This window comes from Umbelopsis ramanniana, assembly GCF_025399195.1.
Source record: "Umbelopsis ramanniana AG unplaced genomic scaffold K450scaffold_22, whole genome shotgun sequence".
In the NCBI taxonomy this organism is placed as follows: Eukaryota; Fungi; Mucoromycota; class Umbelopsidomycetes; order Umbelopsidales; family Umbelopsidaceae; genus Umbelopsis; species Umbelopsis ramanniana.
The window spans coordinates 199,043-225,537 of NW_026252108.1; the positions used below are offsets into that span (position 1 = coordinate 199,043).

General features: G+C 43.0%; 14 protein-coding genes across 14 annotated transcripts; 2 read left to right on the forward strand and 12 right to left on the reverse strand.

The window, feature by feature from the left end:
* The first annotated feature begins 279 nt into the window (after positions 1 to 279).
* On the forward strand, positions 280 to 1,090 carry K450DRAFT_238016 (uncharacterized protein). The gene has a single exon (XM_051588516.1). It carries the CDS (start codon positions 684 to 686, stop codon positions 963 to 965), a length of 282 nt encoding a protein of 93 aa, XP_051445335.1. The 5' UTR covers positions 280 to 683; the 3' UTR covers positions 966 to 1,090.
* On the reverse strand, positions 1,091 to 3,508 carry K450DRAFT_238017 (uncharacterized protein). Its single transcript, XM_051588517.1, has 3 exons — positions 2,877 to 3,508; positions 1,875 to 2,795; positions 1,091 to 1,797 (listed from the first exon to the last, which is right to left on the reverse strand). Exons 1-3 carry the CDS (start codon positions 3,426 to 3,428, stop codon positions 1,216 to 1,218), a joined length of 2,055 nt encoding a protein of 684 aa, XP_051445336.1. The 5' UTR covers positions 3,429 to 3,508; the 3' UTR covers positions 1,091 to 1,215.
* K450DRAFT_238024 (uncharacterized protein) lies at positions 3,509 to 5,146 on the reverse strand. Its single transcript, XM_051588518.1, has 3 exons — positions 4,543 to 5,146; positions 4,213 to 4,473; positions 3,509 to 4,153 (listed from the first exon to the last, which is right to left on the reverse strand). The coding sequence occupies exons 1-3, from the start codon at positions 4,840 to 4,842 to the stop codon at positions 3,590 to 3,592; spliced, it is 1,125 nt and encodes a 374-aa protein (XP_051445337.1). The 5' UTR covers positions 4,843 to 5,146; the 3' UTR covers positions 3,509 to 3,589.
* Positions 5,147 to 5,284: 138 nt separating this feature from the next.
* K450DRAFT_238028 (uncharacterized protein) lies at positions 5,285 to 7,967 on the reverse strand. Its single transcript, XM_051588519.1, has 6 exons — positions 6,893 to 7,967; positions 6,667 to 6,826; positions 6,515 to 6,590; positions 6,001 to 6,432; positions 5,435 to 5,934; positions 5,285 to 5,362 (listed from the first exon to the last, which is right to left on the reverse strand). The coding sequence occupies exons 1-6, from the start codon at positions 7,900 to 7,902 to the stop codon at positions 5,333 to 5,335; spliced, it is 2,208 nt and encodes a 735-aa protein (XP_051445338.1). The 5' UTR covers positions 7,903 to 7,967; the 3' UTR covers positions 5,285 to 5,332.
* Positions 7,968 to 8,669: 702 nt separating this feature from the next.
* K450DRAFT_187398 (uncharacterized protein) lies at positions 8,670 to 10,269 on the reverse strand (the record flags this gene model as incomplete). Its single annotated transcript, XM_051584432.1, has 4 exons — positions 9,882 to 10,269; positions 9,714 to 9,804; positions 9,588 to 9,625; positions 8,670 to 9,514 (listed from the first exon to the last, which is right to left on the reverse strand). Coding segments are annotated over exons 1-4 (1,335 nt in total), but the record flags the coding sequence as incomplete, so codon positions are not given.
* Positions 10,270 to 10,881: 612 nt separating this feature from the next.
* Positions 10,882 to 11,961, reverse strand: K450DRAFT_238030 (uncharacterized protein). Its single transcript, XM_051588520.1, has 4 exons — positions 11,917 to 11,961; positions 11,739 to 11,856; positions 11,132 to 11,670; positions 10,882 to 11,056 (listed from the first exon to the last, which is right to left on the reverse strand). The coding sequence occupies exons 1-4, from the start codon at positions 11,952 to 11,954 to the stop codon at positions 10,894 to 10,896; spliced, it is 858 nt and encodes a 285-aa protein (XP_051445340.1). The 5' UTR covers positions 11,955 to 11,961; the 3' UTR covers positions 10,882 to 10,893.
* Positions 11,962 to 13,405: 1,444 nt separating this feature from the next.
* K450DRAFT_238040 (uncharacterized protein) lies at positions 13,406 to 15,207 on the reverse strand. Its single transcript, XM_051588521.1, has 7 exons — positions 14,935 to 15,207; positions 14,829 to 14,868; positions 14,681 to 14,760; positions 14,491 to 14,612; positions 14,313 to 14,430; positions 13,703 to 14,241; positions 13,406 to 13,630 (listed from the first exon to the last, which is right to left on the reverse strand). Exons 1-7 carry the CDS (start codon positions 15,097 to 15,099, stop codon positions 13,468 to 13,470), a joined length of 1,227 nt encoding a protein of 408 aa, XP_051445341.1. The 5' UTR covers positions 15,100 to 15,207; the 3' UTR covers positions 13,406 to 13,467.
* A 96-nt stretch (positions 15,208 to 15,303) lies between these two features.
* Positions 15,304 to 15,638, reverse strand: K450DRAFT_238046 (uncharacterized protein). Its single transcript, XM_051588522.1, has 2 exons — positions 15,498 to 15,638; positions 15,304 to 15,416 (listed from the first exon to the last, which is right to left on the reverse strand). Exons 1-2 carry the CDS (start codon positions 15,630 to 15,632, stop codon positions 15,372 to 15,374), a joined length of 180 nt encoding a protein of 59 aa, XP_051445342.1. The 5' UTR covers positions 15,633 to 15,638; the 3' UTR covers positions 15,304 to 15,371.
* Positions 15,639 to 16,112: 474 nt separating this feature from the next.
* K450DRAFT_238048 (uncharacterized protein) lies at positions 16,113 to 17,762 on the reverse strand. The gene is made up of 3 exons (XM_051588523.1): positions 17,448 to 17,762; positions 17,222 to 17,349; positions 16,113 to 17,150 (listed from the first exon to the last, which is right to left on the reverse strand). Exons 1-3 carry the CDS (start codon positions 17,728 to 17,730, stop codon positions 16,185 to 16,187), a joined length of 1,377 nt encoding a protein of 458 aa, XP_051445343.1. The 5' UTR covers positions 17,731 to 17,762; the 3' UTR covers positions 16,113 to 16,184.
* A 297-nt stretch (positions 17,763 to 18,059) lies between these two features.
* K450DRAFT_238054 (uncharacterized protein) lies at positions 18,060 to 18,982 on the reverse strand. The gene has a single exon (XM_051588524.1). The coding sequence runs from the start codon at positions 18,710 to 18,712 to the stop codon at positions 18,155 to 18,157; it is 558 nt and encodes a 185-aa protein (XP_051445344.1). The 5' UTR covers positions 18,713 to 18,982; the 3' UTR covers positions 18,060 to 18,154.
* K450DRAFT_238060 (uncharacterized protein) lies at positions 18,539 to 19,881 on the forward strand. Its single transcript, XM_051588525.1, has 7 exons — positions 18,539 to 18,713; positions 18,886 to 18,992; positions 19,049 to 19,148; positions 19,227 to 19,420; positions 19,488 to 19,583; positions 19,667 to 19,755; positions 19,841 to 19,881. The coding sequence occupies exons 2-7, from the start codon at positions 18,891 to 18,893 to the stop codon at positions 19,860 to 19,862; spliced, it is 603 nt and encodes a 200-aa protein (XP_051445345.1). The 5' UTR covers positions 18,539 to 18,713; positions 18,886 to 18,890; the 3' UTR covers positions 19,863 to 19,881.
* On the reverse strand, positions 19,591 to 20,169 carry K450DRAFT_238068 (uncharacterized protein). The gene is made up of 2 exons (XM_051588526.1): positions 19,815 to 20,169; positions 19,591 to 19,755 (listed from the first exon to the last, which is right to left on the reverse strand). Exon 1 carries the CDS (start codon positions 20,063 to 20,065, stop codon positions 19,901 to 19,903), a length of 165 nt encoding a protein of 54 aa, XP_051445346.1. The 5' UTR covers positions 20,066 to 20,169; the 3' UTR covers positions 19,591 to 19,755; positions 19,815 to 19,900.
* On the reverse strand, positions 20,099 to 21,518 carry K450DRAFT_238072 (uncharacterized protein). The gene is made up of 2 exons (XM_051588527.1): positions 21,386 to 21,518; positions 20,099 to 21,318 (listed from the first exon to the last, which is right to left on the reverse strand). The coding sequence occupies exons 1-2, from the start codon at positions 21,463 to 21,465 to the stop codon at positions 20,274 to 20,276; spliced, it is 1,125 nt and encodes a 374-aa protein (XP_051445347.1). The 5' UTR covers positions 21,466 to 21,518; the 3' UTR covers positions 20,099 to 20,273.
* Positions 21,519 to 22,979: 1,461 nt separating this feature from the next.
* On the reverse strand, positions 22,980 to 26,406 carry K450DRAFT_238075 (uncharacterized protein). The gene is made up of 7 exons (XM_051588528.1): positions 26,135 to 26,406; positions 25,858 to 26,064; positions 25,283 to 25,789; positions 24,288 to 25,214; positions 23,967 to 24,185; positions 23,291 to 23,893; positions 22,980 to 23,092 (listed from the first exon to the last, which is right to left on the reverse strand). Exons 1-7 carry the CDS (start codon positions 26,372 to 26,374, stop codon positions 23,066 to 23,068), a joined length of 2,730 nt encoding a protein of 909 aa, XP_051445348.1. The 5' UTR covers positions 26,375 to 26,406; the 3' UTR covers positions 22,980 to 23,065.
* Positions 26,407 to 26,495: the final 89 nt, after the last annotated feature.

Here is a 26,495-nt window from a genome sequence, read left to right on the forward strand (position 1 = left end):
TTCACCTGGTATAACACAACTTTCTCCCACCAATTTGCTCTTCATTCTTTTCATTTTTGTCAGCTTTCCGTTGTAACATTCTTATTATTCCATCAAATGCTTTTAACAAGTCTAATTGTTGATTGTTGCTTTTAAAAAAAGACTTGGTGATACCACTGACTTTGCCGAGGGGTCCATGAAAATGTCTGAGATTGATGACAAATTGGAGATTGCCGTGCCACATCATTTTCGCGGTGGCGCGTTACCAAAAAGAAACATTGACAGCAATGTTGAAAAAACGCCTATTTGAATAGAGCTCGCGTCGCGCAGTCTCTGAATTATCTTCACTTCATTTCAACATTTTCCACCATGGCCAAAGCAAAGACCCTGTCTCCTACTATCAAGAAACTTCAACCGTCATTACACAAAAAGGCTGCTCGATCCCGGATCGGCAAAATTCCTGACGAAAGAGCAGACGTGCCTTTTGACGACGATATTGAAGGTAATACACAGACTACTGATCCAATTCCCTCTATTCAAGCTAACCTTCTCCACCAACAGAGAAAAGGCCATTTCCTGAGACAGCCGAGGAGCGAGCACAGTATATTAGCCCCAAGACGAATCGCAAGTTGACCAGTTTTCAATTCAAGGTGTTGGATTTATGTGCCCAGATACCAAAGGGCCGGGTCACAACGTACAAGAAAATGGCGGATGCATTGAGCTCTAGTCCACGCGCTATAGGAGGTGTCATGCGAATCAACCCATTCTGCCCACTACCTGTGCCATGCCATCGAGTGGTTGCTAGTGATGGGTTTATCGGAGGGTTCAATGGTCAATGGGGAGCAGGAGGAAATATGCGTAACAAGAAGGCCAAGCTTGAAAAAGAAGGCTGCCAATTTAATAAGGATGGCTATCTGGTGAAAGATGAAAGCGGAAATTGGACCGCATTTGATGAGTTTAACGTATCAAAATTGGAGAGCAATTAACAAACGAGAATTTTTTAACATTGTAAGTCGGAAGCCGTGCGCTAGAACACGGTTACTTAATAATTTAATGGTTTGTTATACGTTACTGTCCCATCTTTTTTCTTTTGTATGTCCTTCTCTAAACAAAAACATTGACAATTGCAAGTTATATCTGTACAAACTCGAAAAAATAAAACACTATCAAAGACTATACATTGCTATAAAAAAAGAGATAATTGAGGCAGAGATCTACGTCGGGCCGTGTCCCTTTCTACTTGGGGTTTGATTGTCGTTCAATATCATGTAGTGCATTATGGCACTTGAAGAGAAGTGCGTTCTCCATACTGTATTTGTGTTTGGCACCAGGACCGGACCCAACGCCGTATCCTTTTTCCGCTGCCTTGAGGACCATTTGTAAATCGCTCTTGGCTTCGTCGAATTGGCCTTCCTTGATAAACGTACATGCTCGTTCGTATCGACAATAATAATATACCCAGTGATCCCATTGCACCTTGTCAGCTTTATCAAAACACGCTTGCATCGATACTTCATGCAGGGCCAGCATATCTTGCTTCTCTTCGACGGATGGTGAACACGCAATCATACGAGTAATGATGCCTCGGACGTACTGTGCAAGGCAGTAATCGTCGTAAATGTTTTCGTACGGTTCGTCTGAAGTCTTTAACTTGTCCTCCAGATCTTTGATGGTTGCATTGAGTACTTGTAGTTTCACATGGAGGATATCAGTAGGTAGTGACTCGTAGGAATTGGTAAAGCAAAGAATCTCCAAATCGGGGAGCAATAAATAGTTAGATTGCATAAAAAACTTGCGAGTCTTTCTGGATACATATTTCTGTTGTGAAAAAGAAAAAAACGATTGGTCAGTCAAGTCATGTAGCAAACTCAAAAATGCCGGTCAATAACATGTACCTCTACGGGTAGAGAACGGCCAGCGATTTTTTGTGTCAACTTTGGAACCTCTTTCATCAACCGGACCACCTCATCCATCTTTTGCTTCTTTTCTTGTGCGTCCTTGACATCATCCAGGGAGCAAAACAGAGCCACAGCTGTCATGTAGGTGTATACTGATCGACTCCAATTACTTTCTCTTTGTAAAATAGAAAAGCAGCTGTGTGAGTTGGTCCAATCACACTTTATCATATAGTTAAGGCCCAGTTCCCAGTAGCAAATGTGATGCAATTGCTTCCATTCCTTTTGTGTTGCAATTGCCTGTTGGTATTGTTGTATTCCACTATCAATTTTGCCTTGACTGCAGTTGAGTTTTCCAGAAAAGTACAAGAACAAAACTCCGTCAGGATATATCTCGAGATTGTAATTGAGAATGTCCTCAGCAAAGCTAATATCGCCGTCGGCTACCGGTATGGCAGCAGCAATAACAACATGATATAATATGAGAGCCATGTCACAAAACTGTCTTCGTAAGCCTTCGTCAGGGCCTTGCTTTTCGGGTAGAGGTAAATTGGCGTCTTTGTGATAAGGCTCCCACCCGCCGATGGATTCTAGCTGTTTCAATCCATACTCCCTATTACTAGTAAACCCGATGAATTCGACCACCTTTAACACATTAGGTGGAAGGAGGGATAACATCAAGTTGAAGCAACCAATGCCAAGAGCCACTCCTGATGTTAAATGATCGTCAATCTCGTAGGCTGAAACGTCGTTGCCAGCGGCAATTTCATCTTCAATGAAATGAAGAAACTTTTGTAACGTGCGATAAATATTGTAACTGTTTCGGATGTTGAGGCCCTCGCGTAAAAACGATATGTAGCTTTCATCATGCACAATGCTTAAAACAGCCTTCATGAGATAAGACTCTGCATATACGAGTTCCTAATGATATGAGAAAACGCATTGACATAAGCCCATCATTGGTCACTGATGAAAAATGTTTCAAAAGAAAAAATTACATACTGCGTGTCTTTGTAATTTGGTCATGGCCTTCACAGTGGCAAGTCCGGTACTACCTTTCACCCAACTTGTTAAACTATCGACAAAGCCAGCATCTCGCTTCCTGGCGTTGGTGGCAATATGAATGCATTGCTTGATGGCTTCTGAAGCAGTATCAAAATCCGCGTTCTGGAATGTCATCATGGCTTTTAAAAAACTAATGAAGGCGTATCCGAGACTCCAATACAAGGACGTTTCCTTGTTTGGCATTATCAGACTTTCGGCTTCTTTGATACGGGAGTTCAAAAAGAGGTCCATGGCATGTCGCACTTGGGCTATCTCCTCGTTCAAATTCTCGTCCTTTTCAACAGACGCTTCCGAGCTGGAGCCAGAACCTGAAGATGATACACCAAGATTCTGAAATGAGGAGCCCAAACGACTAATAGCTCGTAGAGTGTTAGGGCGCAGCGAAGGCATAGACTTTGCTAAGCCATTGGTAGGTACGCCCTTTTCTTTTCCTGGAATAGGGTCTGTTGTTGACCGCTTGGGTCGATTTTTATGAATGGTGATGGGCATGTACAAAGGGGAAGGGAGTTCTACTAGATTACAAAGGGTGGAGAGCTCAACTGACTATAATTATGAGCGCAGCTGCCCCCGCCAAAAAATATTATGAAGCGGTCACGAACGGTATAGCGGCAGAAGTCTGTTTCCGAAACCACCCAAAAAAAAAAAAAAAATCAGCCTCTGGTAACTCCGGTACATGGGTCTCCAATCTCCAGCAAATTGCCTGCTTCCCAGTACTTTTCGAACTCATCACGGATAAATGTTATATTCTTCGAATGCTTGTATTGGCTGAACCATTCCGGATGGTCCTTCAGTCTTTCCTTCACCCACTGCGCGTAATAGATACTTCTTTCGAATCGGCACCGATAATTCTTGTCTGAGAGTATCGCCTTGGTAATTTCCCGCCACTCCCGCCATTCGTTGTAGGTGTCGTTCTTAATTTTGAAAAAGAACGGTAACTTGGCGTTGGTCCTACAACGAATAACTACACCCTCCACTTGTCTGTTTTCGAATTCATCCTCGTGGCGGAGTGACGCTTCAACGTCTTTAATAGATTGAACATCCGGCAAAACTGTAAATGGTGCCACTCTCAAACCCCACTCTCGTCCAATCTCGCGAACCTCGTCACTGGGCATGGTATGTAGGTGGATTTCGTTGTAGTTAATGCCATGAAGGTACAGACCACTGGTTTCTGGTGGATACTCTAGAACGTGCTGTTCAAAATTGTCGTCACAAAGCTGCATGACTGTTAACTATACACTCGCCATTATAAATTGGAAATTGTTAAACCACATACCTCTGCGACCATTGTGACGTTATGTTTGTGAATCCATAATGAAAGCTCAGAAATGGAACGCCCAGCTGAATCCAAGTGTTTCAAAAGCCATGTGTACGCTACACCAGCATGGTGAGCCTGATCGTCTATAGGGTCAGCCATACTGTGTTTTGATGTAACCACCACCTCATTTTCAGATACCGCAGAGATGAAAATAATACACCCATTTTCTTTCGATGTGACTTCGTAAGGGCCAATTGTATTCTCCTCAATCCATGTCCACTGGTTGAAAAGCAATTGCGGGTTAGAAAGTGGAGCCAAGGTTAGAAATGAAAGCCAGTCAGTCAGTACCTGAGTGAACTTGGTTTCTCCCAAATTAAAAAACTTGTCGTAACCCCGGACAGCAACCTGATAGGTTTTGTCGTCTACCTTGCGAGTGAAGAGTCCTCGGGCCATGACAGGAAAGGGACAGGGATCCTTTTTGTATTCTGATTCAAGCATAGTCCAGCTGGTCAACCTCACACCTGACAATGGCAAAACAAAGTCTTTGTGTCGGACGGTCTTTGCTTTCTTCCTCTCTACGCTGTTGGAAATTTCATAAAGCTCATTGACAATTTGGGAAGTTGTCGATTCAGTCGACTGATCTGACATGTCGCGTTTGGGTTGGTAAACGCAAAATTTGGCTTGCCCTCTTTTAATAGGTGCTGGTAGAGTGGCGCGGGCGATTTTGTTACGTGACTGCTGTGCCACGACTGACCGACGTGGGCTACCCTTGAGTTCTGTCAGGACACCGTGCCGTACAATCTGTAGTGTGCAATGCTTTGGTTATGATTATTTCATGACCATGTAAATCTCTTGTATTTATCATAGAAGTAAAGGTATCTTGAGGAGTTGGGCTACCACGCAATTCTGACTGATATATGGCGCAGTGATATATTGCACAAACCGCAGCGGCATTGAGTCATCTGTATCGCCTTCTAACATAATTGCCTTTGGTCGCGCAAAGGCAAGAACCGGCATAATATCAATTCCTTCCGCACCATCTTATTTATACGAATCCATTAAACACATGTAAACAAAACTCAAAGAAGAAGAAGGAGAAAAAGGACATGTCAAGCAAATACAATGGAGTTTATTAACTTCATGGGGTCTCCTTGGGACAGATCAATTTCTGGAGGAGAAAGCAAAGCGATAATTAGAATAATTCATAAATACATCATAGCAAGCTCTACGTATACCGTACCTTGTAGTCCTTGATAGTACCAGAAAATTTGTGAAGCTTTTTGCCTTCACAAATCCAGATCTCATTACAAACGGTGTTAATGAAACGTTCGTCGTGAGAAACAATTACGACACCACCCTTGAATTGAGCAAGAGCAGTCTGAAGAGCATCGATAGAATGAAGATCCAAGTGATTGGTAGGTTCATCGAGAACAAGGATATGTGGGTTGACCAAACTGAGGCAGGCAAAGGCTACACGAGACTTCTGACCACCGGAAAGAGTCTTCATGACCTGCAAACCAACCATACCAGTGATACCAAATGCACCAAGATGTCGACGATATTCTTCTTCACTCTTGCCGGGGAACTTATCAGCCATGAAACCAACAGGGGATTTCGTCAAATCGAGCTGATCAATATGATGTTGCGTAAAGTAAGCAATGCGTAGACGGCCGTTACGGTTAACGAGACCACTTTGGGGTCTAAGGTCGCCAGTAAGAACCTTAAGCATAGTGGATTTACCTGGGCAAAATGACGAATTATTTTAGACGATTTATTGCATGTTAAATTTTTACCGCTTTTGCTTACCAGCTCCGTTAGGTCCAACAACTGCAATTCTAGAGTCTAAGCGCATGTCAAGATAGATGTCGTTGATAATAATTTTGTCGGGAGAATAGCCAAATTTGACGTTGTCCATTTGTAATATAGGTGCAGAGAGTGCATCGGGGTCTGCAAATTTGAATGTGACAAGTCTCTCTTCTTCAGGTGCTTCTAGGATAGGAAGTTTTTCTAATATCTTGATTTTCGATTGCGCTTGTGGTGCTCTCTTGGCGTTGTAACGCCATCTGTCTATGAAATCTTGAAGATGTTGACGGAATTCCATCTGCGACTGGTATTCTCGCAACTGTTGTCTCTGTCGCTCTTCGCGTGTGGCATCAAACTGAGCATAATTGCCCTTATAATGGTCGAGTTTTTCGGAATGCTGATGGAGAATATCCGTGGCAACCTCATCCAAGAATTCTTTTAAGAGAAAATAAAATATGTATATAAATATGCCTTGCTCCACCAGATTTATAATACGTCAGCATGAAAGATACTCTACCTCTGTCGTGAGAAACGACAAGCAATGTATTTGGCCAAGTTTGCAAATAGTTTTCAAGCCAGACAATGGCGGGAATCTGAAAAATAACATCAGTCAGTACCACACTTGCGCAAATTCCAGTTCAAATTGATCTGTAGGTAGTCCCAGCTTACATCCAACATGTTATCCGGTTCATCAAGCATCAAACAATCGGGTTTACAGAACAAAGCTCTTGCAAGAGAAATTCTCATACGCCAACCACCAGAGAATTCCCTGGTAGGTCGTCTCTGCTGTTCGGTGTCAAAACCAAGACCAGACAAAATGGCTGACGCTCTGAAAGTAAAAATCTATGTGAATACCATATGCCTCAAACCTGTGCTCGACTGTCTATAACATTACCTTGCTTCAGCCTTGTTGCTTTCAATGTCCTCCAACTTTTGGTAAACTTCTCTCAACTTGGAGTTGAGACTCTCCTTGAGTTTGTCTGCAGCATCTCTAGACTCTTCTGTTGCACCTTCTTCTGCGTCCTCTGCATCTAATACATTGATCTCGGCTGTCAGACGCCTTTCTTCATTCAAAAGATGCGTACGCCAGACGTCAGCCTTCAAGACCATTTCTAAAGCAGGGGTGTCGTCACCAATAACTTCCTGCTCGACGTAGAGCAATGAAATATGTGTAGGGACGTTAAGCTCACGTCTTGCCATAGCCTTGAGCAGAGTGGATTTACCGATACCGTTCTTGCCAACAAGACCATAGCGACGACCAAAAGCAAGGGTAACATTGGCATCTGTAAGGATACGTTTTCCGCCAAATGAGATATCAAAGTTTTCAAGTTTAATATCCTTTGACTTTCCTTTGGTGGATGTGTAATCCATAATGGGGTTGTACATTTTGTAAGCCTCAGCGAGCGCCTTCTGTTCGCTGTCATGAATCAACTTGGAAGCTTCATAATCAATTGCCATGTTAGATTTAGCTTGACGTTTTGCCATTTTTGCAGCAATTTTAGCTTCAGCCTTCTTTAACTTTGAAGCGTCGACTTGAGACTGGATGGTACGACCACGAACCGACTGAAGATCTACATTTTCCTTCATCAAACTGACAGTTGCTGAGATGTTGGATTGGCTGGCCATGTTGATTGGCTGTGCTAGCTTGTTGAGACCTGCTTTAGGTTGAGCGACGTTGTTCGTTTTGGCGCTCAAAAGCTTGATGAGCTGGTCGCAAAGTCTGTCGATCTCGCCTTCCTTTCCTCCAACGTCCAGCAACATGGGTCGAACGAACTCTGTGATTCCATCCTCATCGTCGTCGGCAAAATCGGTTCCCTCGAGATAACCGGTAATATATTCTACAACGGCATCGTCAGCTTCTGGAACTGATTTCTGAATCAGGGTTGCGATCTCTGCGGTAGCCATTGATCAAGAGACTGCGCGATTCAGGAAGGGTCTGCCAGCAAAAAAAAAAAAATTGAGGTAGAAACAGGCACAAATGGAGTTTCAAAAAAAAATCAGTGAGTGCAGCGTCTTTGTATGAAGATCCGCGCTTAAGGCAAGAAAAATACAGCATAACAGAATGACCTTCTAGCACCTATATTACAAAACGGCATGGTTAATGCGATTGTATCAAAAGTTTGAAGCAAAAAAAAAGAATTAAAACTAAAAAGCGAAAGTAAATACGAAGTGGAATATGCTACTGGGATTGACATGCGTATAAGTAACAGCATTTTGCTAGTTCGTTTCTTAGCCAACTTCTTATACTTTTTCTGTCAAACCTGCTAGAAGCCTACGGATCAAAACACCGTAATGAAACTTACAGGATCTATACACAGAAAAACGCCAAAGCCCCAAGTACAAAGACAGATAACATATTCTATAATTATTTTATTATTTTCAAAGTACAGTTTCAAAAGATATGACTTCGAATGTAAAGAAAGATTTGACATATTGACATGACGATAAAATTATAATGTGCATATTTTAAAGGTATTTCATACATCTCAATTTCTTGAGAGTTAGTCTTTTGCTTCCTTTAGCTTCTTAAGGTCTTCCTTTGACAAAGGTACATGAGCGGTTGCAAGGACGAGCAGACCTGAAAGGCAAAAGAGGGCAGTTGTGGTGTAGAAAACTGGCTTTAGTGCCTCAATGGATGCCTCGCGTATAAGCAGTTGAGTTGCTTGGTCGAAGCCGGATATAACAGTCTTATCACCCTCAAGAATGGCAGTCATGGAAGCAGGATCGATATTTGGTATAGCTTGGGCGATGAGGTTTGGCAAAGTATTGTTAAAGATGGTTCCGAACACGGTCACGCCGATAACTCCTCCTAGAGAGCGGAAGAAGCTGACAAGACTGGTAGTAACTGGAAGATCTTCTTTTTTGGTGGGAGCTTGAGCGCTAAATAAAGCACTAACGACGAAAGCTCCAGTTCCAGCACCGGAAAGGATAAGGCAGCCGACTTGCAAGCCAGTTGAGGCTGACATAGTCCAGGTAGTAACTAATCCCGTTCCAATAGAAGCAATGAAGGGTCCCATAGCTGCAAATGGACGATATCTCAAAGTGACAGAGATCAGGATGCCGCATACGATAGCACAAAGGATGGTTGAGACCATGTAGGGGATGAACTTCACACCGGAAGTGGTGGCAGAGTTGCCCATGCCTTGCTGATAAATTATAGGGACGTAGTAAATGAAGCCGGTCAAACACATTCCCATGAAAATGTTTGCCATAAAAATCAATCCAGGGTTTCGATGAACTGTGAACACGCTCAATGGCATGAGAGGTTCTTTTGCCACCCTCCATTGGACCCACAAGAATATGGCTAGGAGAACAGCGAATAGGCAAAATAGAACAATGATGACGGGCGAATTCCAGCTGTACTTGCTGCCTCCCCACGACAAGGGAAGCAACAGAATAATGACCCAGGCAAGCAAAAGCACGAGACCAAGGTAATCTACGCGGCTGAATCGTTCTTTCCAGGTGGTTCCGGGTGCAGGCTGATTTCGGAGTACCAGAACAACAGCGAGAGCAGAAACTATAAGATGAATTATTTAAAGGTTAAATGTGATCGAAAAAATTAAAAAACGTTCAAAGTGGGATGATATTACCTGCTCCTAATGGGAGATTAATGTAGAATGCCCATCTCCTATAAGTTTTCAAAAAAAAAAAAAATTGTGAAAGGTTAAAGGCGTTGTTCCAATGAAATAGGGATTCATAAAAAGATAGTATCTTACCAGCTGAGGTGGTCAGTAAATGCGCCTCCGATCAATGGGCCAATGGCTGTGCCAATCATGTAAAATAGACCAGCAAGTCCCTGGTACATACCTGGCGATATGCAAATAATATTAAAATGACTGCATTGAAACGATGTCACTTTCTCAGTCAAAGAGAATAAAGCTTACCTCTTCGTCGCACGGGGCAGACGACGGTGATAATGATTTGAGTCAATGATTGAATACCAGCACCTCCAATACCAGCAATAGCTCTTCCAATGATCAGCATAATCATGCTATTGGCAAGAGCACAAATCAAGCTTCCCAGGAGGAAAAAGAATAGAGCAAAAAGAATCATGATCTTGTAGCCAAAGATGGATGAACATTTTCCATAGACACCTTGGAAAGCGGTCCATGTTAGAAAGTAAGCGGCACCAACCCATGAGACATCTTGAAGAGACTGGAACTCGGCAGCGATAGTAGGTATAGCTACACTAACCACGGTTTGATCTAGGGACGCCATAAACATGGATAAACCAAGTGCTAGCATCAGAGAGAGCAAGACTTTGGTACTCAGGTACGCGGGATCATTGTCTTCATCTTCAGGGGATGGGTCCTTTTCTATGTCCTGGGATGGAGATTTTTCTGTATCTTGGATTTTTTCTGTCATGGATAGGGTATCCATTGTGGATGGTAAGTTTGATTCAGAACTAGCGAGAGTTGGTTTCCTGTCAAAAATAAAGAACAAACGGGAACGTCAGTAGCAGCTCAAGGATAGGAAAACCATATGGCATACTTACTCCATGGATTATCAATTGTAATGTATGATTTAAATCTATGCTTGGATCTGATTAAATACGGATCGGTTTATATACCTTTGCAAAGCCTACAAGTATTTCAATCTCCATCTGATTTGCACGCAAATTGACTGAGCGAATTTCGGCGGATCACCACCGCACTGGCAAGATGCGCCGGCGGACGTTATAAAGTCCGACTTTTCAATCGGCACATGGCAAAAAGGGCAACTTGATCAAATCACGTGCAAAGTTCTGTGCGCGAGAAATGGATCTTTTGTAGGTTGAACATATCAGGCTGCTCTCTAACAGAAATACTGGTAAACAACGAATAGGTGTTTACTGCGAAGAGAGTTTGTTTATATAATATGTTATGAGATTGAAGATGGATATTTGACTTTTGATATCTAGTTATCACGCTTTTCAAACTTGATTGCGCCCGTAGGCATGCCGCGGTGCGTATAGGGAAGAGTTATATCACTTGCAGCAGTCATCTTATATCTTGAAATTAGCAAAGATGTTATCGTCTTAATTTCTTGAACGGCAAAGAAGCGTCCTGGGCAGGCGTGTCTATTCAAAAAGGTAATTAGTATGCCAATGCATGCAAAGACCATTCAAGGACCGTGCCTTTTGGCAAATACTTACTTTCCCATGCCGAAAAAGATATGGTCCTCTCCAATGCGCACGGCCTGCTTTTTAGATTGAACAAACCGCCAAGGTTGGAAGTCTTCCGCATCCTCGCCCTGCAGATCAGTCGCACGAGAGACATCCCAAGAATTGAAATAGACAATTTCGCCACTTGGGATAACGATACCGTTGCTCAACTCGATATCCTGCTTGTTGATATTTTTGTGTTGCAAGCTTAAACCTACCGTTCTCTGTCGCAGTACCTCTCGTACAAAACTATCAAGCTTGACGAGCTTCTTGATCACATCAAACGACAGCTCGGGATCTTGACCTTTAGTGCCTTCGCTTTCAATAGCCTCCTTCTGCTCCTCCAATAGCTCATCAATATACTGGGGGTATTTCATCAACCAATACAAAACCATGGTGGTATTTTCGGTTGTAGTGTGGATGGATGCAAAAACGAGCATGAAAGTCCAGTTAACCACATAATCTTCGTATGGGATTTCATAGTCTCCATCAGCAGGATACATTTCCATTAGACTCTGTAACATGTCATTCTATAATTCAATTAGGTTCAGTATATGCGAAGTTTTGATTGGACGTAATGTACAACATGGTGACTTACGGGACGTTCATAGCCGGGGGTATTCTGTTCTCTCAATCTCCTTTCGACTTCAGGTATGATGTATTTCTTGGCATTCATGCGATGATGATTAACAAATTGCTTGCGAGGGAAAATATATCTGGGGCGACATGTCAGTTAGATTAGTCATACCGACACGGAAGGACATAATGGTACATACTTTTGGTACATGCTATTGAACGTAGGGAAGGTTTTCATGAGCCAGTTTGGTCGTAAATTCACGCCAACCTCAGCGGTAACACTTCCTAAGCTTTCGCAAAGGCTGTCGTTTTGAGCGAGTACCTTTTGCAATGATACAGAATCAAAAATGTGCCGTTGCGGATAGTTTTAAGATCATGCGATGACTTACCTCACCGAGAAAAACGCTAACACTAGCCTTTGCTATCATGGATTGCATAAAAGGGAATAGATGGGGGAAAACCTTGGGTTCTACATGCAACATGATCAATGTTAATCAGTTGACGATTTGCTAGATTATCTTGAAGTACGGTCACTTACCCTTCAGATCACCTAGCCATTTATCAGCAACATACGAAAGCTTCGCAATATATCAATACTATGCACAGAATTATCAACGATATGACAATGTGCCATCAATGGATCCTACCTGATGAGTGACTCGTGGTGTGAAGTACTTCAGGTTGGGATTTAGATACTTGGAAACAATAGTGATGGAACCTGAATATTTATCTTTTTGATGGATGCCCATCATGTGGGCAACATTGAAAAAGTCTTCGGTAGCCATGATGAGACTGAAGTCTTCGCTCAGCATAACTTCTCTAACATGGTCCCTTGACACAACTGTGCCGATCTGTTGCGCACAGTTTGTTGTGATCACATCAGTAACACGGTCATACATGCTACGCGGAGTTCAAGGAATTACTCTTACCCTGTGAAATACATCAGTTCTAAATGTTCCACCGTAAAGCTTTGCGTAGTACTCAGTCCATGCGCGAGGATCTTGCGCGTAGGTGATGTTACCTGCCAATTGAAATTCTTATTACTAATACGTCGCTTTAACTTCTGCTTCTATGTGATTTTCAACCTACCGGCAGGAGTGGATCCTGATACGAAAGGAGCTGTGTTCTGTGAGGGATGAAAGGTGTATGTCAATACGGTCAGTTCATGCGCAGAGAGTTGTAAAACGTATGTGGAATGGCTAGCCCACCTTTTTCGGATACTTCGACGTGTAAACCGCAGCAGCTATAACAGCGACGGCGACGGCTACTCCAATATACTGATCTTCTCTTGAAAGATTTCGTAGGGATTCAAGTTTCCTTGGGATAGTGGTCTGAAGCGACATTATAGAATACGGAAGAAATCCGTTTTGTCGTCGGCAATGGGAAGTTGGACAGTTTATAGTTACGCCTGGGTTACATAGATTGCTTGGCCTATCATTGGCTAGGCGGTCTTTTACCCATATCGTTAAGTTTTCTATAACTCTGCTTTTGAAGTTAATGGCACGTAGGCTCTTGCAGTCACAATAGATGCTCTACTCTAAAACGAGGTATTGTGCATCTTGAGCCTGAAAATATGTAAAGTCTACCTGAAGTTGACCTTCGCGATAGTGTAACTTGTCAGTAACCATATACATTCTAACAATCTTGGTATGGTTACATATTCAGGCAAAATAGTTGGGCCTTAAGCCCTTGTATAAATTTGGCAATATTTCTGTATTTGTAGCATCATATTATAAAAAAAGGTTTCAGTACTAATTATCACGATTTTCAAACTTGATGGCTCCCATAGGCATGCCGCGTAGTGTAGATGGCAGTGATATATCAGTAACAGGGCTCATCTTATATCTTGAGATTAGCAAGGATGTTATCGTCTTAATTTCTTGAACGGCAAAGAAGCGTCCTGGACAGGCGTGTCTATTCAAAATGATAATTAGTATGCCAATGCATGCAAAGCCATTCAAATATCACGCATTTGTAAACACTTACTTTCCCATGCCGAAGGTGATATGATCCTCACCAATTCGCACAGCCTGCTTGTTAGATTGAACAAATCGCCAAGGTTGGAAATCTTCCGCATCCTCGCCCTGCAGATCAGTCGCACGAGAGACATCCCAAGAATTGAAGTAAATATGCTCGCCACTTGGGATAATGATACCGTTGCTCAACTCGATATCCTGCTTGTTGATATTTTTGTGTTGCAAGCTTAAACCGACCGTTCGCTGTCGAAGTACCTCTCGTACAAAACTATCAAGCTTGACGAGCTTCTTGATCACATCAAACGACAGCTCGGGATCTTGACCTTTAGTGCCTTCGCTTTCAATAGCCTCCTTCTGCTCCTCCAATAGCTCATCAATATACTGGGGGTATTTCATCAACCAATACAAAACCATGGTGGTATTTTCGGTTGTAGTGTGGATGGATGCAAAAACGAGCAGGAAGGTCCAGTTAATCACATAATCTTCGTAGGGAACACCATAGTCTCCATCAGCAGGATACATTTCCATGAGATTTTGTAACATATCGTTCTATAGTTTCATTCGATTCAATATATGCGATGACTTGATTGGTCCAAATACTCAATATGATGATGACTTACCGGACGTTCATAGCCGGGGGTATTCTGTTCTCTCAATCTCCTTTCGACTTCAGGTATGATGTATTTCTTGGCATTCATGCGATGATGGCTTACGAATTTTTTGTGAGGGAAAATATATCTAGAGCGACACATCAGTAAGATAAATTCAAAAGGATATAGAGGATGAAATGATGCATACCGTTGATATAAGCTATTGAACGTAGGGAAGGTTTTCATGAGCCAGTTTTGTCTTAAATTTGCGCCAACCTCACTGGTGATGCTTCCTAAACTTTCGCAGAGACTGTCGTTTTGGGCAAGTACCTTTTGCAGTGATTTCAGGATCAAAAAATGTGCCATTGTGGATAACTTTGAGAAATTAGATAACTTACCTCACCAAGGAAAACGCTAACGCTAGCTTTTGCTACCATGGATTGTACGAAAGGGAATAGATGGGGAATGACCTTGGGTTCTACATACACCAAGACTGAGTTGAATAACTTGACAATCGCTAGCTTCACTTCTATTGAGACCACTTACCCTTTAAATCACCTAGCCATTTATCAGTGACATAAGTCAGCTTTGCAATATATTAGTATAAAGCATAACCATCAAAAGCATGGCAAGGATGATAAATCGACCTTACCTGATGGTTGACTCGTGGCGTGTAATATTTCAGATTGGGATTTAAAAACTTTGAAACAACAGTGATAGCCCCTGTATATTTGTCTTTATCCTGGATGCCTATCATGTGGCTGACATCGAAGAAATCTTCGCTAGCGCTGGTAAGACTGAAGTCGTCGCTCAGCATAATTTCTCGAACTTGTTCCCTTCCTACGACGGTACCGATCTATTGTGCACAAGTTTTTGGGATCAGATCAGGAATCTGCTGTTCATACATGTTACGCAGTGTTCAAGTGTATACTCTTACCCTGGGGAAAACATCGGTTCTAAATGTTCCGCCATATAACTTGGCGTAGTACTCAGTCCATGCGCGGGGATCTTGGTCATAGGTGACGTTACCTGCTAATTTGAGTCCCTATTACTGACATGTCGCCTTTACCTTCTACTTTACGTGGATCTTCACCTACCAGCAGGAGTGGATCCAGATACAAATGGAGCTGTGTTCTACAAATGACGAAAAGTTGAAAAGTCAGTACGGTCGGATCATGCATGTAGAGTGTGGCATATCGTATAAGCTATGTCAACCTTTTTGGCAGACTTTGACGTGTAAACAGCAGCAGCTATAACAGCGACAGCGACAGCTACTCCAATATACTGCTCTTCTCGTGGAAGATTTCGTAGGGCCTCAAGTTTCCTTGGGATAGTGGTTTGAAGTGACATTTTGGGATACAAAAGAAGTTCGATTTGAGGCTGGCATTGAAGGAGGTTTGACAATTTATAGTGACGCCTGGGGGTCTACTATCTTCCGTGACTTCTAATTGGCTAACGGTTCTGATGACCAAATCGTCATGTCTCCTGTAAGTTTGCACTAAAAATTATTGAATGTAGGTTCTTTTACTAGTCAGTAGGTTCTCAACGCTCTGTTCAACTTGATCTATATGTAGTTTTTAAGCCTGGACGCTGCAAGTTTGTCTAAAGCCGACCTCCGCGACAAAGCAACGTGATTGGTCAATAATAACATAAACTTCAAACATGGTATGGTCTCATATTCTGGCAAAATAGTTTAGGCCATTGATTCCAGTATGAAATTGGCATATTGATTGTGACATTTCATATCGTCATAACTACAAAACGCTTGGGGCAGCATAGTTTAGGCTTTATGTTCCTGTACGATCGGTATATTTGATATCAACATTAGCAGCATTGTGGCTTTAAAGCGTACATATATTTATTGTTACATTTTAGCAGAAATGCGGGGGGGGGGGAGTAAGCCTACATTAAATGAGCAAGAACACTCTCTCTCTTTGGGAAAACCACTTCCAAGACTTCTTGAACGTCAAGCTCCATATAAACATCAGGCAAAAATGACATGAGTTCTTTGATGCTTCGCTTTCCAAAGAGGACTTGCAAAAAGCTATGTGGCGGGAAAAATGCCACAGAAGCGTCTTTAGACTGATCCTTCTTGATGTACTGAGCAATATCAACGATAACACCCTTTTCAAACTTAAGCTCAACTCCAGGATATCTTGGCGTATAGTTACTGATCTTGACAACGCCGGTGTAATTATTGTGAGTGAGCGATTGCTCGAGACGACGGTTCAGAGCAGGGAGGATGTGTTGAAGGAATTTGGCCAGATCAGGGACTCGTACATAATAAGAAAGCGATTCAAATCGAAGTCGGGCAAAATTGCGCATGGTGGGTGGAATAGCCTCTACAACAGGGTGCCATTGAGACATGTACCATGCCAAGGATTTAATGCCAGAAACGCTTTCTTGCTTAAAAGCGCTTTTGGCGAACTCAATCAGTTGTCGCATAGTGGAGAAGAGTGCAGTCTTTGTGTCGATGCCACGGATGAGGCCCATACTATAAACACCAAGGGATCCTTTCTCAGTCATCTCAGCGTCGAGATTAGGGAGGACCACGTATCCAACAATATTATCGTCACAATCTTCAAGTATCAAAACTTCTCGCAGGACAACGTGCTTAGGATTGTCAACCTTTTGGTAATGGTCATTGATTTGGGTGGCAAGCCACTCCTTTGACAAAGGTATGTAGACGGCACCATCCTTCACTTGAGCCATGTCGATTTCCTGGATTGTGTCGATATCGTCCAAGACGGCTCGGCGGTACTTGATAAATTCCTGTTCACCTTCCTTTAATTCTGGAATGGCGTTTAGCCAAACTTTTGATCTCTCGCCGAACTCTAGAGCATATTCGTATCCAAACTGTCTATAATACTTTAAGAGAACAAATACCAGTTGAGTCGGTATTACTTCAATGCTAGCTTATCGTATTTGCATGCACTTACCCAATTAATACCATTGATGACTTGAACTAAATGATTTTCATCATTGGCTCTGGCATGAAGCGCGTCCATGATATGTTGTTGTAAACGTTGTCCTCTATATTCAGGGTCAGGTACGACACCAACAAACTCTGGTCTGGCTATGAATGCAAACATGGTGTAAGGGAGTTGCCATCATAGCCGCCGTGGGAATTACAGAATCATGAAAGATCAATCGGTTTGTCCTTACCAGCTGTATAAGGAATTCCTTCAAAGATATGGGTCTCCTGCCAATAACATGTGAAGCCAACCACGGGCTGCCCTTCCTTCTTGGTATCGACAATCACAACGGCGTCGCTGCTCTTCATGAAGCCACCCATGCCGTTAGCATAGCGAAGGAACCATCCTCCTATGGCTTCAAAGCGTTTGTCAGGTGGTGAGAACACGTCGACCATACCCTTTGCAATCTTTTCGACATCTTGCGGTTTGACCCATCTCAGAAGGAGTCCATTACCGAGATCTTTTTCGTACATAGTATAGTGAAATAGCTATAAAGAGGTATGCTGTACCGACATAATAGGGTTTATATAATTTTTATTATACGGAGCTTTGAACTTGGGTTTGGAATGACTGCGGCCAAATACGGCTCAAACCTTGGAAACAGGCGGGGAGATATCGCAGTGTTTAATCCCAAAACAATATTGCTTGGTAAATTAAAGGTAGCCTTGCTGCTGAAACATGGTCGACTAGATCTTCACGCTCGCTAGGGACTCAATTATGTTGATCAATGCCTCTATATATTTTATTTAGTGTAGATGATCCCTTATGTTAATGCCAAGTTAACTGCCAAGTCCTGTTAACTGCCAAGTCGATGCTATAGCCAAGTCCTATGTTACAGCCAAGACGATACCGCGGGAAAAATCAAGAAAACCCGGGTATATGTCTGCAGTCAGCTATTTACCACGAATCCAAAATTACAGCAGAGTACTTGTCGTGCAAATTATGTACAAGTTCAACGATATGCTTAGCGTGATTGTCTGTGCTGGACGTGATGGCGACGGTGACAATGGCACTGGCGTTCTGGAAAAAGATCTTGGCCTCTTCAACGAGGGGCGAGGACTCCAAAGTTTGCTTCACTCGGTTCGCACACGCCATGCATGACATACCTTCAATCCCCATTAAATAATGAGTGATAGCCGCCGTATCGCTTTTAGAATATCCAGTTCGATTATAGTAGTCGACGGCATCCGGAGATACCATAAGCAGCAGGCACAGAAGGACGATACCCAGAGTTTTGGAGTTAAGTCCTCGCGAAAATAGTGTATAGGACAAGCTCACGGCTGTAAGCGCAACCAAGTATGGTCGGTATGACGTCAGTATTGAGAATCCTGCACATGAAAAGGAAAAAAGATTGAGGACAAGCTGAATGACACAGCAAGAACTTGAAAGCAATGCGCTGAGCAATGGCAATGACTGCTGTCCGAAGAATGTAGCAGGGCGTGGGTTGGTGGTCATGGTAAGTGAACGAACCAGCGTCAGTTTTTGGCAAGCGAAATGGGGGTTGTGGAATAATATAAAATAAACGTTACGTAAACGACTCCGCTCTCTATAACTTTTGCACACACGCACACGTAAACCACCCAATCATTTTAAGTTTGACCGAGATTGACGCATGGGACTTCAAATAGCAGACATGGCAGAATCGTCGTCAGCAATGGAAAACGCAAAGGCTTTGATCGCCAAAAAGGACAGCATCGAAGCTGAGATTCGAGAATTACAGGCGAATCTTCAAACAGTAAGTTGGTCATGACTAAGACAAGTGGGGTTGCCTCTGATTAACAGAATGAATAGCAAGGAGTCGGTATGGATCAGCCCCTGGTGGACCGTCAAGGGTTTCCTCGTAATGATATCGATGTTGTGGCGGTCAGAACGGCGCGACGTAGCATCATTGGTAAGTGTGTCCAATCAAGGACACGTACTCACCCATAGTCTATTTTAATTCTATGCTGAACTCTAACCGCTCCAATAGAACTGACAAACGACCACAAGCAATTGATGAAAGAAATTGAACAAGCCATTCTTGGATTGCATCAAGACAATAAATCTACACCACGAACGTTCAATGCCACCACCGCAGCCCAACCTATCACTTCGCAAGAGCAGCCGTCAGAACCATTTGCGAGAGTGAATGCCGTTGCACCGGATTCTCCTGCGAAAGAAGCAGTGAGTAACATCGTCATGTGCATTTGACATCAGTACATGGATAGGTTGATGTATGTTTTTTGTATAGGGGTTGATCAAGGACGATCTTATTATCCGGTTCGGATCAGTTCATGCTGGAAATCACCGCATGTTGCAAGCTTTAAATGACGTTGTTTCTCAAGGGGTAAATATACACGCCACAAAGTCATTGCGGGAAACTTTGATCGAAACCCTAAAAAAAAAAAAGATTCTAACATTATCTATTAGGTTCGAGTTGAGGTCGTTGTCAAGCGGAATGATGAGACAATGACATTATCGCTATTGCCTAAACGTGTTGGCTCCCGGTATACGTTAGGGTTAGTACAGTTACAATCAACCGCTATGGCCGAACACAACACTGATTTTCAAACTGTTTGTGTATTCTTCTTTTTTAATGTGCAGGTGTCATCTTCTACCGCTTTGATGAAACACGGATCAGACTTTGTAGATACTTTAGGAAAATCACAGCGGCAACAGGGTTATTGAAATTACGAACTTTTTGATTTTAATAAAAACATTTTTTTTTTCGGAAATGGAGAATTGGAATGTAAATATACAAGCGATGAGAATAGGGCAATGACTAGAAAAAGATAACTTTTGAGAATAGTGCGAAGTATGAATTTTCATGAGGTTGATACTTTTGGACGAGGTAGGTTGTGAAGGTGGGGAGGGAGATTGTTTTAAAAATGACAAGAAGGATAGTGTATAATCCTGGATGCAAAAGAACACTCTAGTTGTTCGAATGTGTACAGATGGAATAGAGATTTACAAATGAAATAAAGCAAAAGAAGGGAAAAATAAAGATGCCATGAAGACCTGCTTGAATTTTGATATCTTAGATCAAGGCGGCAACGTTGTTGTTGGACATGACAGGAGAGCTAGCGGGGGTAGACTGCTGAGCCATCATAGCCAAGGTATTATTGAGAGCCGCCATGTGGGAATGTTCGATATGATATTTGAGACCGTTAAGATTTTTGTAGCGCTTGCCGCATTCACCAATAGTGCATTGGTAAGGCTTGGAACTGAAACGGTCGCCATCCTCCGATGAAACCAAGTTGCAGTGACCATGTTGATTGTGATACTTCAAGCCATTAGGGTTCTTATATGCCTTGTCGCATCCAGCCACTGGGCACTTGTAAGGCTTATCGGCATTTTGGTTAGGGCCAGAAGCGGCGGCGGTGATGGCAAACAAAGCACCAGCTTGAGCCAAGAAGTCTTCATCACTAAGGGATGGAGTCAATGGCAGATCAGAAAAGGAGGCAGGGGAAGCGGCGCCATTGGAAGAGGCGGCAGCAGCTACGGCGGCAACGGTGGAGGGAGGGAGAGAAGCCAGCTTCTTGGCTGATTGAGCCAAAAGCATGTCCATGGCAGGAGATGTCTTTTGCTTCTTAGCAGCAGGTTCAGGTGAGGCTCTGGGAGTGACGATGGCAGATGGAGAAGCAGTAGCAGGGGAGCCAGAGATGGAGCGAAGGACTGAAGTGTCAAAAGCTGCGGTTTCATTATCCTCAATCTCTTCCTCTTCTTCAGGGTAAAGATCAAAGTCGCTCATAGTGGCTGCAGCCTTTCGCTTCAAAGCATTAATTTGGTAAGTCTGAGAAGATAATTGACGGCTAAGAACTTGAGGGCTATTGGGAACAGACAAGGAGTTCTCATTCAAAGAAGAGCAAGACCAAGTATCTTCGTCTTCATCAAAAGAAGCATTCTCATCTTCTTCAAAACGAACGTGGCTCTCTTCATAATGCTGCAAAAGATCGTGCAAGTCTTGCAAGACGAGGCCGCAACAGGAGAAGTTCTTGCAGAACGAAGCTTCAAGTTCTCTGCTTTCAAAAGGAAGTTCAGCCAGTGAACCTCGGCGTAATTCTGTTTGGAAATTGTAGACACTACGAGAGAGAGAAAGAATGAATACCACTGCAGACTTTTGAAAGTGAGTGGGCTAGGGCTACTTACTCAAAATCGATCTCTTGCTTTGGGATATTGAGCATGCTCAATCGACGCAAGGTAGAGTATTCAATGGTGGTGGATGGCATGATGTAAGTTTATGATGATGATATGAGTAGGGATAATAATGATATAAAAAATGAAGAAGTATAATGTGAGTTGCGGTTGTAAAGTGTCAAAAGGAAATCGAGAGTCCATTTATTTAAGGTGGAAATAGTGTGGTGGTACAGACCAGTCAGTGAATTGTCCGCTCTTGTGTATATATTTTACAATACGGATCGTGAAACTGGTTCGGTACGAATGGGCCATAATCAAGCGCCGCGTAAAATCGGGAAACCATGGTTGGTTTCAGACAGGCAAACCGCCAACCTGGACAGCTTCTTACGGGGAATGGCCCTTTGACTACCCTATCGTGTGGCAAGTGCGGTTGAGAGGGGTCTATTTGTTTACATCGATGTTGTTGATCTTACTGGATAGCAGCGACCGGATCGTTTCTGAAATGGAAGTGGAAGTCATCGGGGAGAACGGGTTAGTGTTAACCAGTAGGGCGGCGGTTGAAATGTTTCAAAATCAATCAAACACAAGCAAATCCACAGTGATACCCATACATAGAATACCCGTCCACAAGCAGCGGCGACGCATGGTGGGGGTCGTGTGCCACCCACGCTATACGATGTGAGCTTACGTTCGACTATGTTTATTGTGTTGCGCTTTTCATACAAACCAAACGTCGGATAGCTACTCCGTCGTGATGGAACGCGAGTCTGCTCTGAAACGGAACGATGGTCCGCTTCGGCTGTTAGCTAGCCTCTTAGAATTCGAGACTTGTTTCAAAATTAGCACTATGCTCATTGGACCCTTCTAAATCCTAACGTTGCTAAGAAACAAATCACCTTGTAGCCTGCTACCAAGTAGGTAGACACATTAGCTAAGCAGCTTCTTCTATAGAAAAGGGGTTTTCTGCCTTTTTCCACCTTTATTTCTCTGTATAGGTTGATTTTTTAATTATTTTAATACTCCCCGTCGGGTACCAACCTGTACTTCAAAATCCCCAATCAAAGTCAGATTGAAGCCAACTTTATTCCCTCCAGACGGGCACACAATAAAATCTAATATGCATTAAAGTGCCTGGGTTGGGTCGTCTTACATATGCGCATGTCATAAGCTGCGTGTAACACACTGTTTGGATTAGATTATTTTTATTGGACTCTGTAATCCTGGTGGCTTTCTATCACGATTTGAATACGGATACTTTGGAAATCTTGGATTGTCAAGCAAACGCCTGATAATTTAGACGTCGGACTCGTTGCGACTGGTTGTATAATTCGACGGATGTCAGCAACAATATCCCGACGGTCCCCATTCACTCCGCCGTGACGGACTTGATAGTTCATCCCCACTAACGGGCATTGAATTGCAAACCGAAAGAGTTTCATGAAACAGTCGGACGAAAGAAACAGCCGCCCTGCATCCGATCTGCCAAAAGCTAAGCTATGGCTCGTCTCTCTGCACAACAAACATAGAGACATACGCGTGAATGCAGACACGCAGCAATGACTTCAAAAACGAAAAAAAGAAGAAAAAAGGGCAGACGCCACCATCAAACGAGGCATTGTTAGAACTGGGTTTTTCTTTTTAGGGTTGATTTGTGTTATGGTACAAAATGCGAAAACTGTTGTATTATGGTAGTTAAACCGATAAGATGAGGATGAGATATGATTTTGGTTTAAAACACTATGTTTACTAGTCGTCCAGCATAGCTGCATAGTCCTCGAAGGATGCGAAAGTAGGCAGTCGAGGTTTCTTGGTTCGCTTCTTTTTAGCGCCTTCCTCCTCAACTTCGTCATCGACATCATCTGCCGCTTTTCGTTTTTGGCTATCTTCCGCTTCATCTTCCCAGTCATCCATATCATCGAAATCTTGATCCCCAAGATCCACTTGGCTACCTTCTTCATCATCATCAATCTCATCGTCTTCACTATCCATTAATAAAGCTTGCATTTCTTCGTCATCTTCGCTATCGTCTTCATCAATATCTTCATCTTCATCATCGCCAGGTCCTTCACCAGGCATAGAGTTGACCATGGCTCTCCATACTTCATCTTCTTCGTGATCACTCTCTTCTTCAGTGGCTGCCTTCTTATTTTTCTTATTGGCCTTGGTGGAAACACCTGCCATTTTTTGATTGAAGTACTTGTGGAAGAAAAGTTCATCGACAGGGACATCTTCGACCTTTCTTCTCCAGAATTCTTCAGAATTGACAGTGACCTGGTTAAGTCCACCGGCACCACGTTGCAATGATACAGCGACATCGGGTCCCGTTTGGTCGGCTATAGGTTGCATAATGGAGCTGCCCTTGGTTCCTGCCTTCTTCTTTGCATTGCGGTACACAAATCTATCTAAGAAATGCATCAATGTATGGAGGCGGAGATCGGGAGCACTTTGGATGGATTCCCCCTTCAACATGGTTTCAGCAAATTTACAAACAGATGGGTGATAGTGGCGTGTGAAACGTATCTAGTAATGGAAATGACATTAAATCCAGATGGCTCTCCGAAAGATTTCATTTTAAAAGTGTCAGTAAACCTACCAGTTCCCACAAACAGGTTTTGTCAGCATTGGCAAAACGAGGGTCTCGTTTACGTCCATCATATTTAGTACCATGGCTGGAAGCACTTGCTGCTGCGGCTTTGGGTTTCTTGTTGGCATCTTCATCATCGCTGTCGGGCGCATCTTCAAAATGTTCCTCGTCGTCATCTTCTTCAGGTTGAGTGATTAGGCCCCGCAAACCTGGTTTCGCTGTGGCGAGCTGTGAAACAAAAATATGAGACCATTTTGTTCATTAAGTAACGAGAAACATTGGGTTTCACTGGTAAACTAATGTCCGGACCGGACAGACAAAAAAACTCACCTTGTCTATAAGGTAAAATATACCGCAGATAAAGGTGGGCTGATGATAAGCCGCAACTTGAACAATACGCTTGACAAAAGCTTTGACGCGCTTTAAGTCATCGTCAGCTCGGAGTGCTTTGTACAATAAGTTCATGTACATGGCTTGCTTGGAACTAGTCACCAAGCGAGGATCCAGAAGCGATTCGTATAAGGTACGATAGAAACGGTCGTTGACAAATTCCTTGGCCGTGCACACTTGGAAAATGAGCATGAGAGCTTGAATGGAAGTGTTGAAAGTACTTGTGTGGGTAATGCGGAACAGGATGTCCATGTTGCTTTCAAATACTTTGTCGTCTAGTTTGGAGTAGGGGAAGGCTCGGTTGATACCAGTGAGACAAGCGCCTACCAGTTTGGAGTTGTCATCTTCAACTGGTTCCTCTTCCTTTTTGCCCTTTCCTCCTTTACCCTTTTTGCCGCCGCCCTTTTTGTCGTCCTTTTTGCTGTCTTTTTTGCCGTTCTGCTTTGGCTCTTCTTCGTCCAAACCAGATTTCTCTTCCTTGTCTAGCTTTTCGCTGACCTTGAGTAGGCGGCGGAAAAATACAAAGTAAATATCAACGAGCTTATTAGCAACTTCTTCGTCCTTGGAAGTCAAAATGGTTTGATTGACAGTGACGACAGCGTAATATTGAGCTCTTTCAGAAATGTTGGGTCGCAACAATAGCTGCTCAATTTCTCGGATAACAAAGATCTTCATAGCTGGGTGTTCTTGGAAGAGTTGAATGATCAAATGCGATACCTTAGCGGCTACTTTGTTTTCTGAGTCTCCCAACTTATTGACCAACAACTTGAGCAAATTCTGTTCCTGCTCTGGTTTTCCAGCCAGAAGATCATGCATGCAGGTAACCATGTTGTGACGGACATGCAAAAGGGTATCGTGGGACAACGCCTGCAGTTGCGAAATAGTGATTAGACACACTCTTGATTCTATCCCATTTTAGCACCAAGAAAACTTACCTCGACAGTTTGTAAGAACTCAAAGTAGTACTTCTTCAAAAAGTCTTCATATGCCCATACAATCAAATGTTCATCTTTGATACCCTTGTCCCACAAAGGTCGATCTCGGAAGTAGATCAATTTGCGATCAGGAAGAACACTACCAATGAACAAATCCTTCAAACTTGTGATGGCCTGAACAGCTTCTTTTCTGCTCTTCTTTTTGCTCATGCCCATAAGTGTATCCATAGTGCGGAGACCGTGGATAGGTGATTCTTGGACGAGAAGCGTCAAAGCAGATACTTTATCGTTAAGAGTACCAGACTTTAGAATATCGGACAAGAAGGATCGATCTGAGCTGGATAATGAAGGGTGTGATTCTGCAGCTGAATTTTCTTTGTCCAGTAACTCTCTAGCATGCTGGTACTTGGCCGAAACCTGGGTATCGGACATTGGAACGGAAGGAAGTGGTGTACCCTTCAATGGTGGTAGTTGGATTGCGTGCCAATGTGGTACTGGTTCAATGAGCTACGCGAGAGAACAGGTTAGTGACCATTGCATGTCTAATTTAAATCAATTGTGATGAATGTAATTACCAGCTTGCCGGCTTTTGGCTTATGTTCTGACACATCTTCTTCGTCGCCTTCTTCGTCATCGACTTGATCTGCATCGTCGAATTCCTCATCCTCCTCGTCTTCTTCCTCCTCTTCCTCTTCTTCGACAGTAACATACTCAGAGTCTTCATTAAATTTGCCGAAATCCATGCCTTTCATAAAGTTTTGGAGTTCTTTGACAAATCCAGCCTGTTTTTGAAATATGCTTAAAATGAGAATGCGAGGCACATTGAGCCTTTTATGCCGAAGAAATCTTTACCTGAGGAGCTTCTGAATCCTCTACTAATTCTTCAGAGTCGTTGTCATCAATACTTTCGATAAGTTTGAGATCGTCTTTGGAACCGCCCAAGGTGATGATCTCTTTCAACAGATCGTTTTCGTTACTTTTTCCATTTTGGACTGCTGGCTCGGTTTTCTGGTTATCTTCTTCTCTAGGTTTTTTGTTGAACTTGTGCTGCTTATTCGGCTGCTTTACTCCTTTTGACTTGGTCATGGCCATAATTTATGCCCTATGAATTAGCAGTGTGGTATCTGACAGCAACTTTTTTTTTTTTTATGAAATTTCCCTGCTGTTGCCCAAGCCTCAACGAAGTCACAAAATGCAAAGTTGCCATTCGGCC

Excerpts from the sequence above, each read along its gene's own strand:
- K450DRAFT_238016 (XM_051588516.1), top strand. The coding sequence starts at position 684 with ATGGCGGATGCATTGAGCTCTAGTCCACGCGCTATAGGAGGTGTCATG.
- K450DRAFT_238017 (XM_051588517.1), bottom strand. The coding sequence starts at position 3,428 with ATGCCCATCACCATTCATAAAAATCGACCCAAGCGGTCAACAACAGAC. Across the intron at positions 2,796-2,876 it reads CCAAATTACAAAGACACGCA|GAACTCGTATATGCAGAGTC; the intron begins GTATGTAATTTT and ends TCATATCATTAG. Across the intron at positions 1,798-1,874 it reads GCCGTTCTCTACCCGTAGAG|AAATATGTATCCAGAAAGAC; the intron begins GTACATGTTATT and ends TTTTCACAACAG.
- K450DRAFT_238024 (XM_051588518.1), bottom strand. The coding sequence starts at position 4,842 with ATGTCAGATCAGTCGACTGAATCGACAACTTCCCAAATTGTCAATGAG. Across the intron at positions 4,474-4,542 it reads GAGAAACCAAGTTCACTCAG|TGGACATGGATTGAGGAGAA; the intron begins GTACTGACTGAC and ends CTTTTCAACCAG. Across the intron at positions 4,154-4,212 it reads ACGTCACAATGGTCGCAGAG|CTTTGTGACGACAATTTTGA; the intron begins GTATGTGGTTTA and ends ACAGTCATGCAG.
- K450DRAFT_238028 (XM_051588519.1), bottom strand. The coding sequence starts at position 7,902 with ATGGCTACCGCAGAGATCGCAACCCTGATTCAGAAATCAGTTCCAGAA. Across the intron at positions 6,827-6,892 it reads AGCAACAAGGCTGAAGCAAG|AGCGTCAGCCATTTTGTCTG; the intron begins GTAATGTTATAG and ends TTTTACTTTCAG. Across the intron at positions 5,363-5,434 it reads GTACTATCAAGGACTACAAG|AAATTGATCTGTCCCAAGGA; the intron begins GTACGGTATACG and ends TTTCTCCTCCAG.
- K450DRAFT_238030 (XM_051588520.1), bottom strand. The coding sequence starts at position 11,954 with ATGAAAACCTTCCCTACGTTCAATAGCATGTACCAAAA. Across the intron at positions 11,857-11,916 it reads TTCAATAGCATGTACCAAAA|ATATATTTTCCCTCGCAAGC; the intron begins GTATGTACCATT and ends ATGTCGCCCCAG. Across the intron at positions 11,057-11,131 it reads ATCTTTTTCGGCATGGGAAA|ACACGCCTGCCCAGGACGCT; the intron begins GTAAGTATTTGC and ends CTTTTTGAATAG.
- K450DRAFT_238040 (XM_051588521.1), bottom strand. The coding sequence starts at position 15,099 with ATGCTGAGCGACGACTTCAGTCTTACCAGCGCTAGCGAAGATTTCTTC. Across the intron at positions 14,431-14,490 it reads TTCAATAGCTTATATCAACG|ATATATTTTCCCTCACAAAA; the intron begins GTATGCATCATT and ends GTGTCGCTCTAG. Across the intron at positions 13,631-13,702 it reads ATCACCTTCGGCATGGGAAA|ACACGCCTGTCCAGGACGCT; the intron begins GTAAGTGTTTAC and ends CATTTTGAATAG.
- K450DRAFT_238046 (XM_051588522.1), bottom strand. The coding sequence starts at position 15,632 with ATGTCACTTCAAACCACTATCCCAAGGAAACTTGAGGCCCTACGAAAT. Across the intron at positions 15,417-15,497 it reads CGTCAAAGTCTGCCAAAAAG|AACACAGCTCCATTTGTATC; the intron begins GTTGACATAGCT and ends CGTCATTTGTAG.
- K450DRAFT_238048 (XM_051588523.1), bottom strand. The coding sequence starts at position 17,730 with ATGTACGAAAAAGATCTCGGTAATGGACTCCTTCTGAGATGGGTCAAA. Across the intron at positions 17,350-17,447 it reads AGGAATTCCTTATACAGCTG|AGTTTGTTGGTGTCGTACCT; the intron begins GTAAGGACAAAC and ends TAGCCAGACCAG. Across the intron at positions 17,151-17,221 it reads TCATCAATGGTATTAATTGG|TATTATAGACAGTTTGGATA; the intron begins GTAAGTGCATGC and ends GTTCTCTTAAAG.
- K450DRAFT_238054 (XM_051588524.1), bottom strand. The coding sequence starts at position 18,712 with ATGACCACCAACCCACGCCCTGCTACATTCTTCGGACAGCAGTCATTG.
- K450DRAFT_238060 (XM_051588525.1), top strand. The coding sequence starts at position 18,891 with ATGGCAGAATCGTCGTCAGCAATGGAAAACGCAAAGGCTTTGATCGCC. Across the intron at positions 19,149-19,226 it reads GGCGCGACGTAGCATCATTG|AACTGACAAACGACCACAAG; the intron begins GTAAGTGTGTCC and ends CCGCTCCAATAG. Across the intron at positions 19,584-19,666 it reads ATGACGTTGTTTCTCAAGGG|GTTCGAGTTGAGGTCGTTGT; the intron begins GTAAATATACAC and ends ATTATCTATTAG.
- K450DRAFT_238068 (XM_051588526.1), bottom strand. The coding sequence starts at position 20,065 with ATGAAAATTCATACTTCGCACTATTCTCAAAAGTTATCTTTTTCTAGT.
- K450DRAFT_238072 (XM_051588527.1), bottom strand. The coding sequence starts at position 21,465 with ATGCCATCCACCACCATTGAATACTCTACCTTGCGTCGATTGAGCATG. Across the intron at positions 21,319-21,385 it reads AAGCAAGAGATCGATTTTGA|TGTCTACAATTTCCAAACAG; the intron begins GTAAGTAGCCCT and ends TCTCTCTCGTAG.
- K450DRAFT_238075 (XM_051588528.1), bottom strand. The coding sequence starts at position 26,374 with ATGGCCATGACCAAGTCAAAAGGAGTAAAGCAGCCGAATAAGCAGCAC. Across the intron at positions 24,186-24,287 it reads TATTTTACCTTATAGACAAG|CTCGCCACAGCGAAACCAGG; the intron begins GTGAGTTTTTTT and ends TTTGTTTCACAG. Across the intron at positions 23,093-23,290 it reads ATCTTGGGGATCAAGATTTC|TATCTCATCCTCATCTTATC; the intron begins GATGATATGGAT and ends AAACCAAAATCA.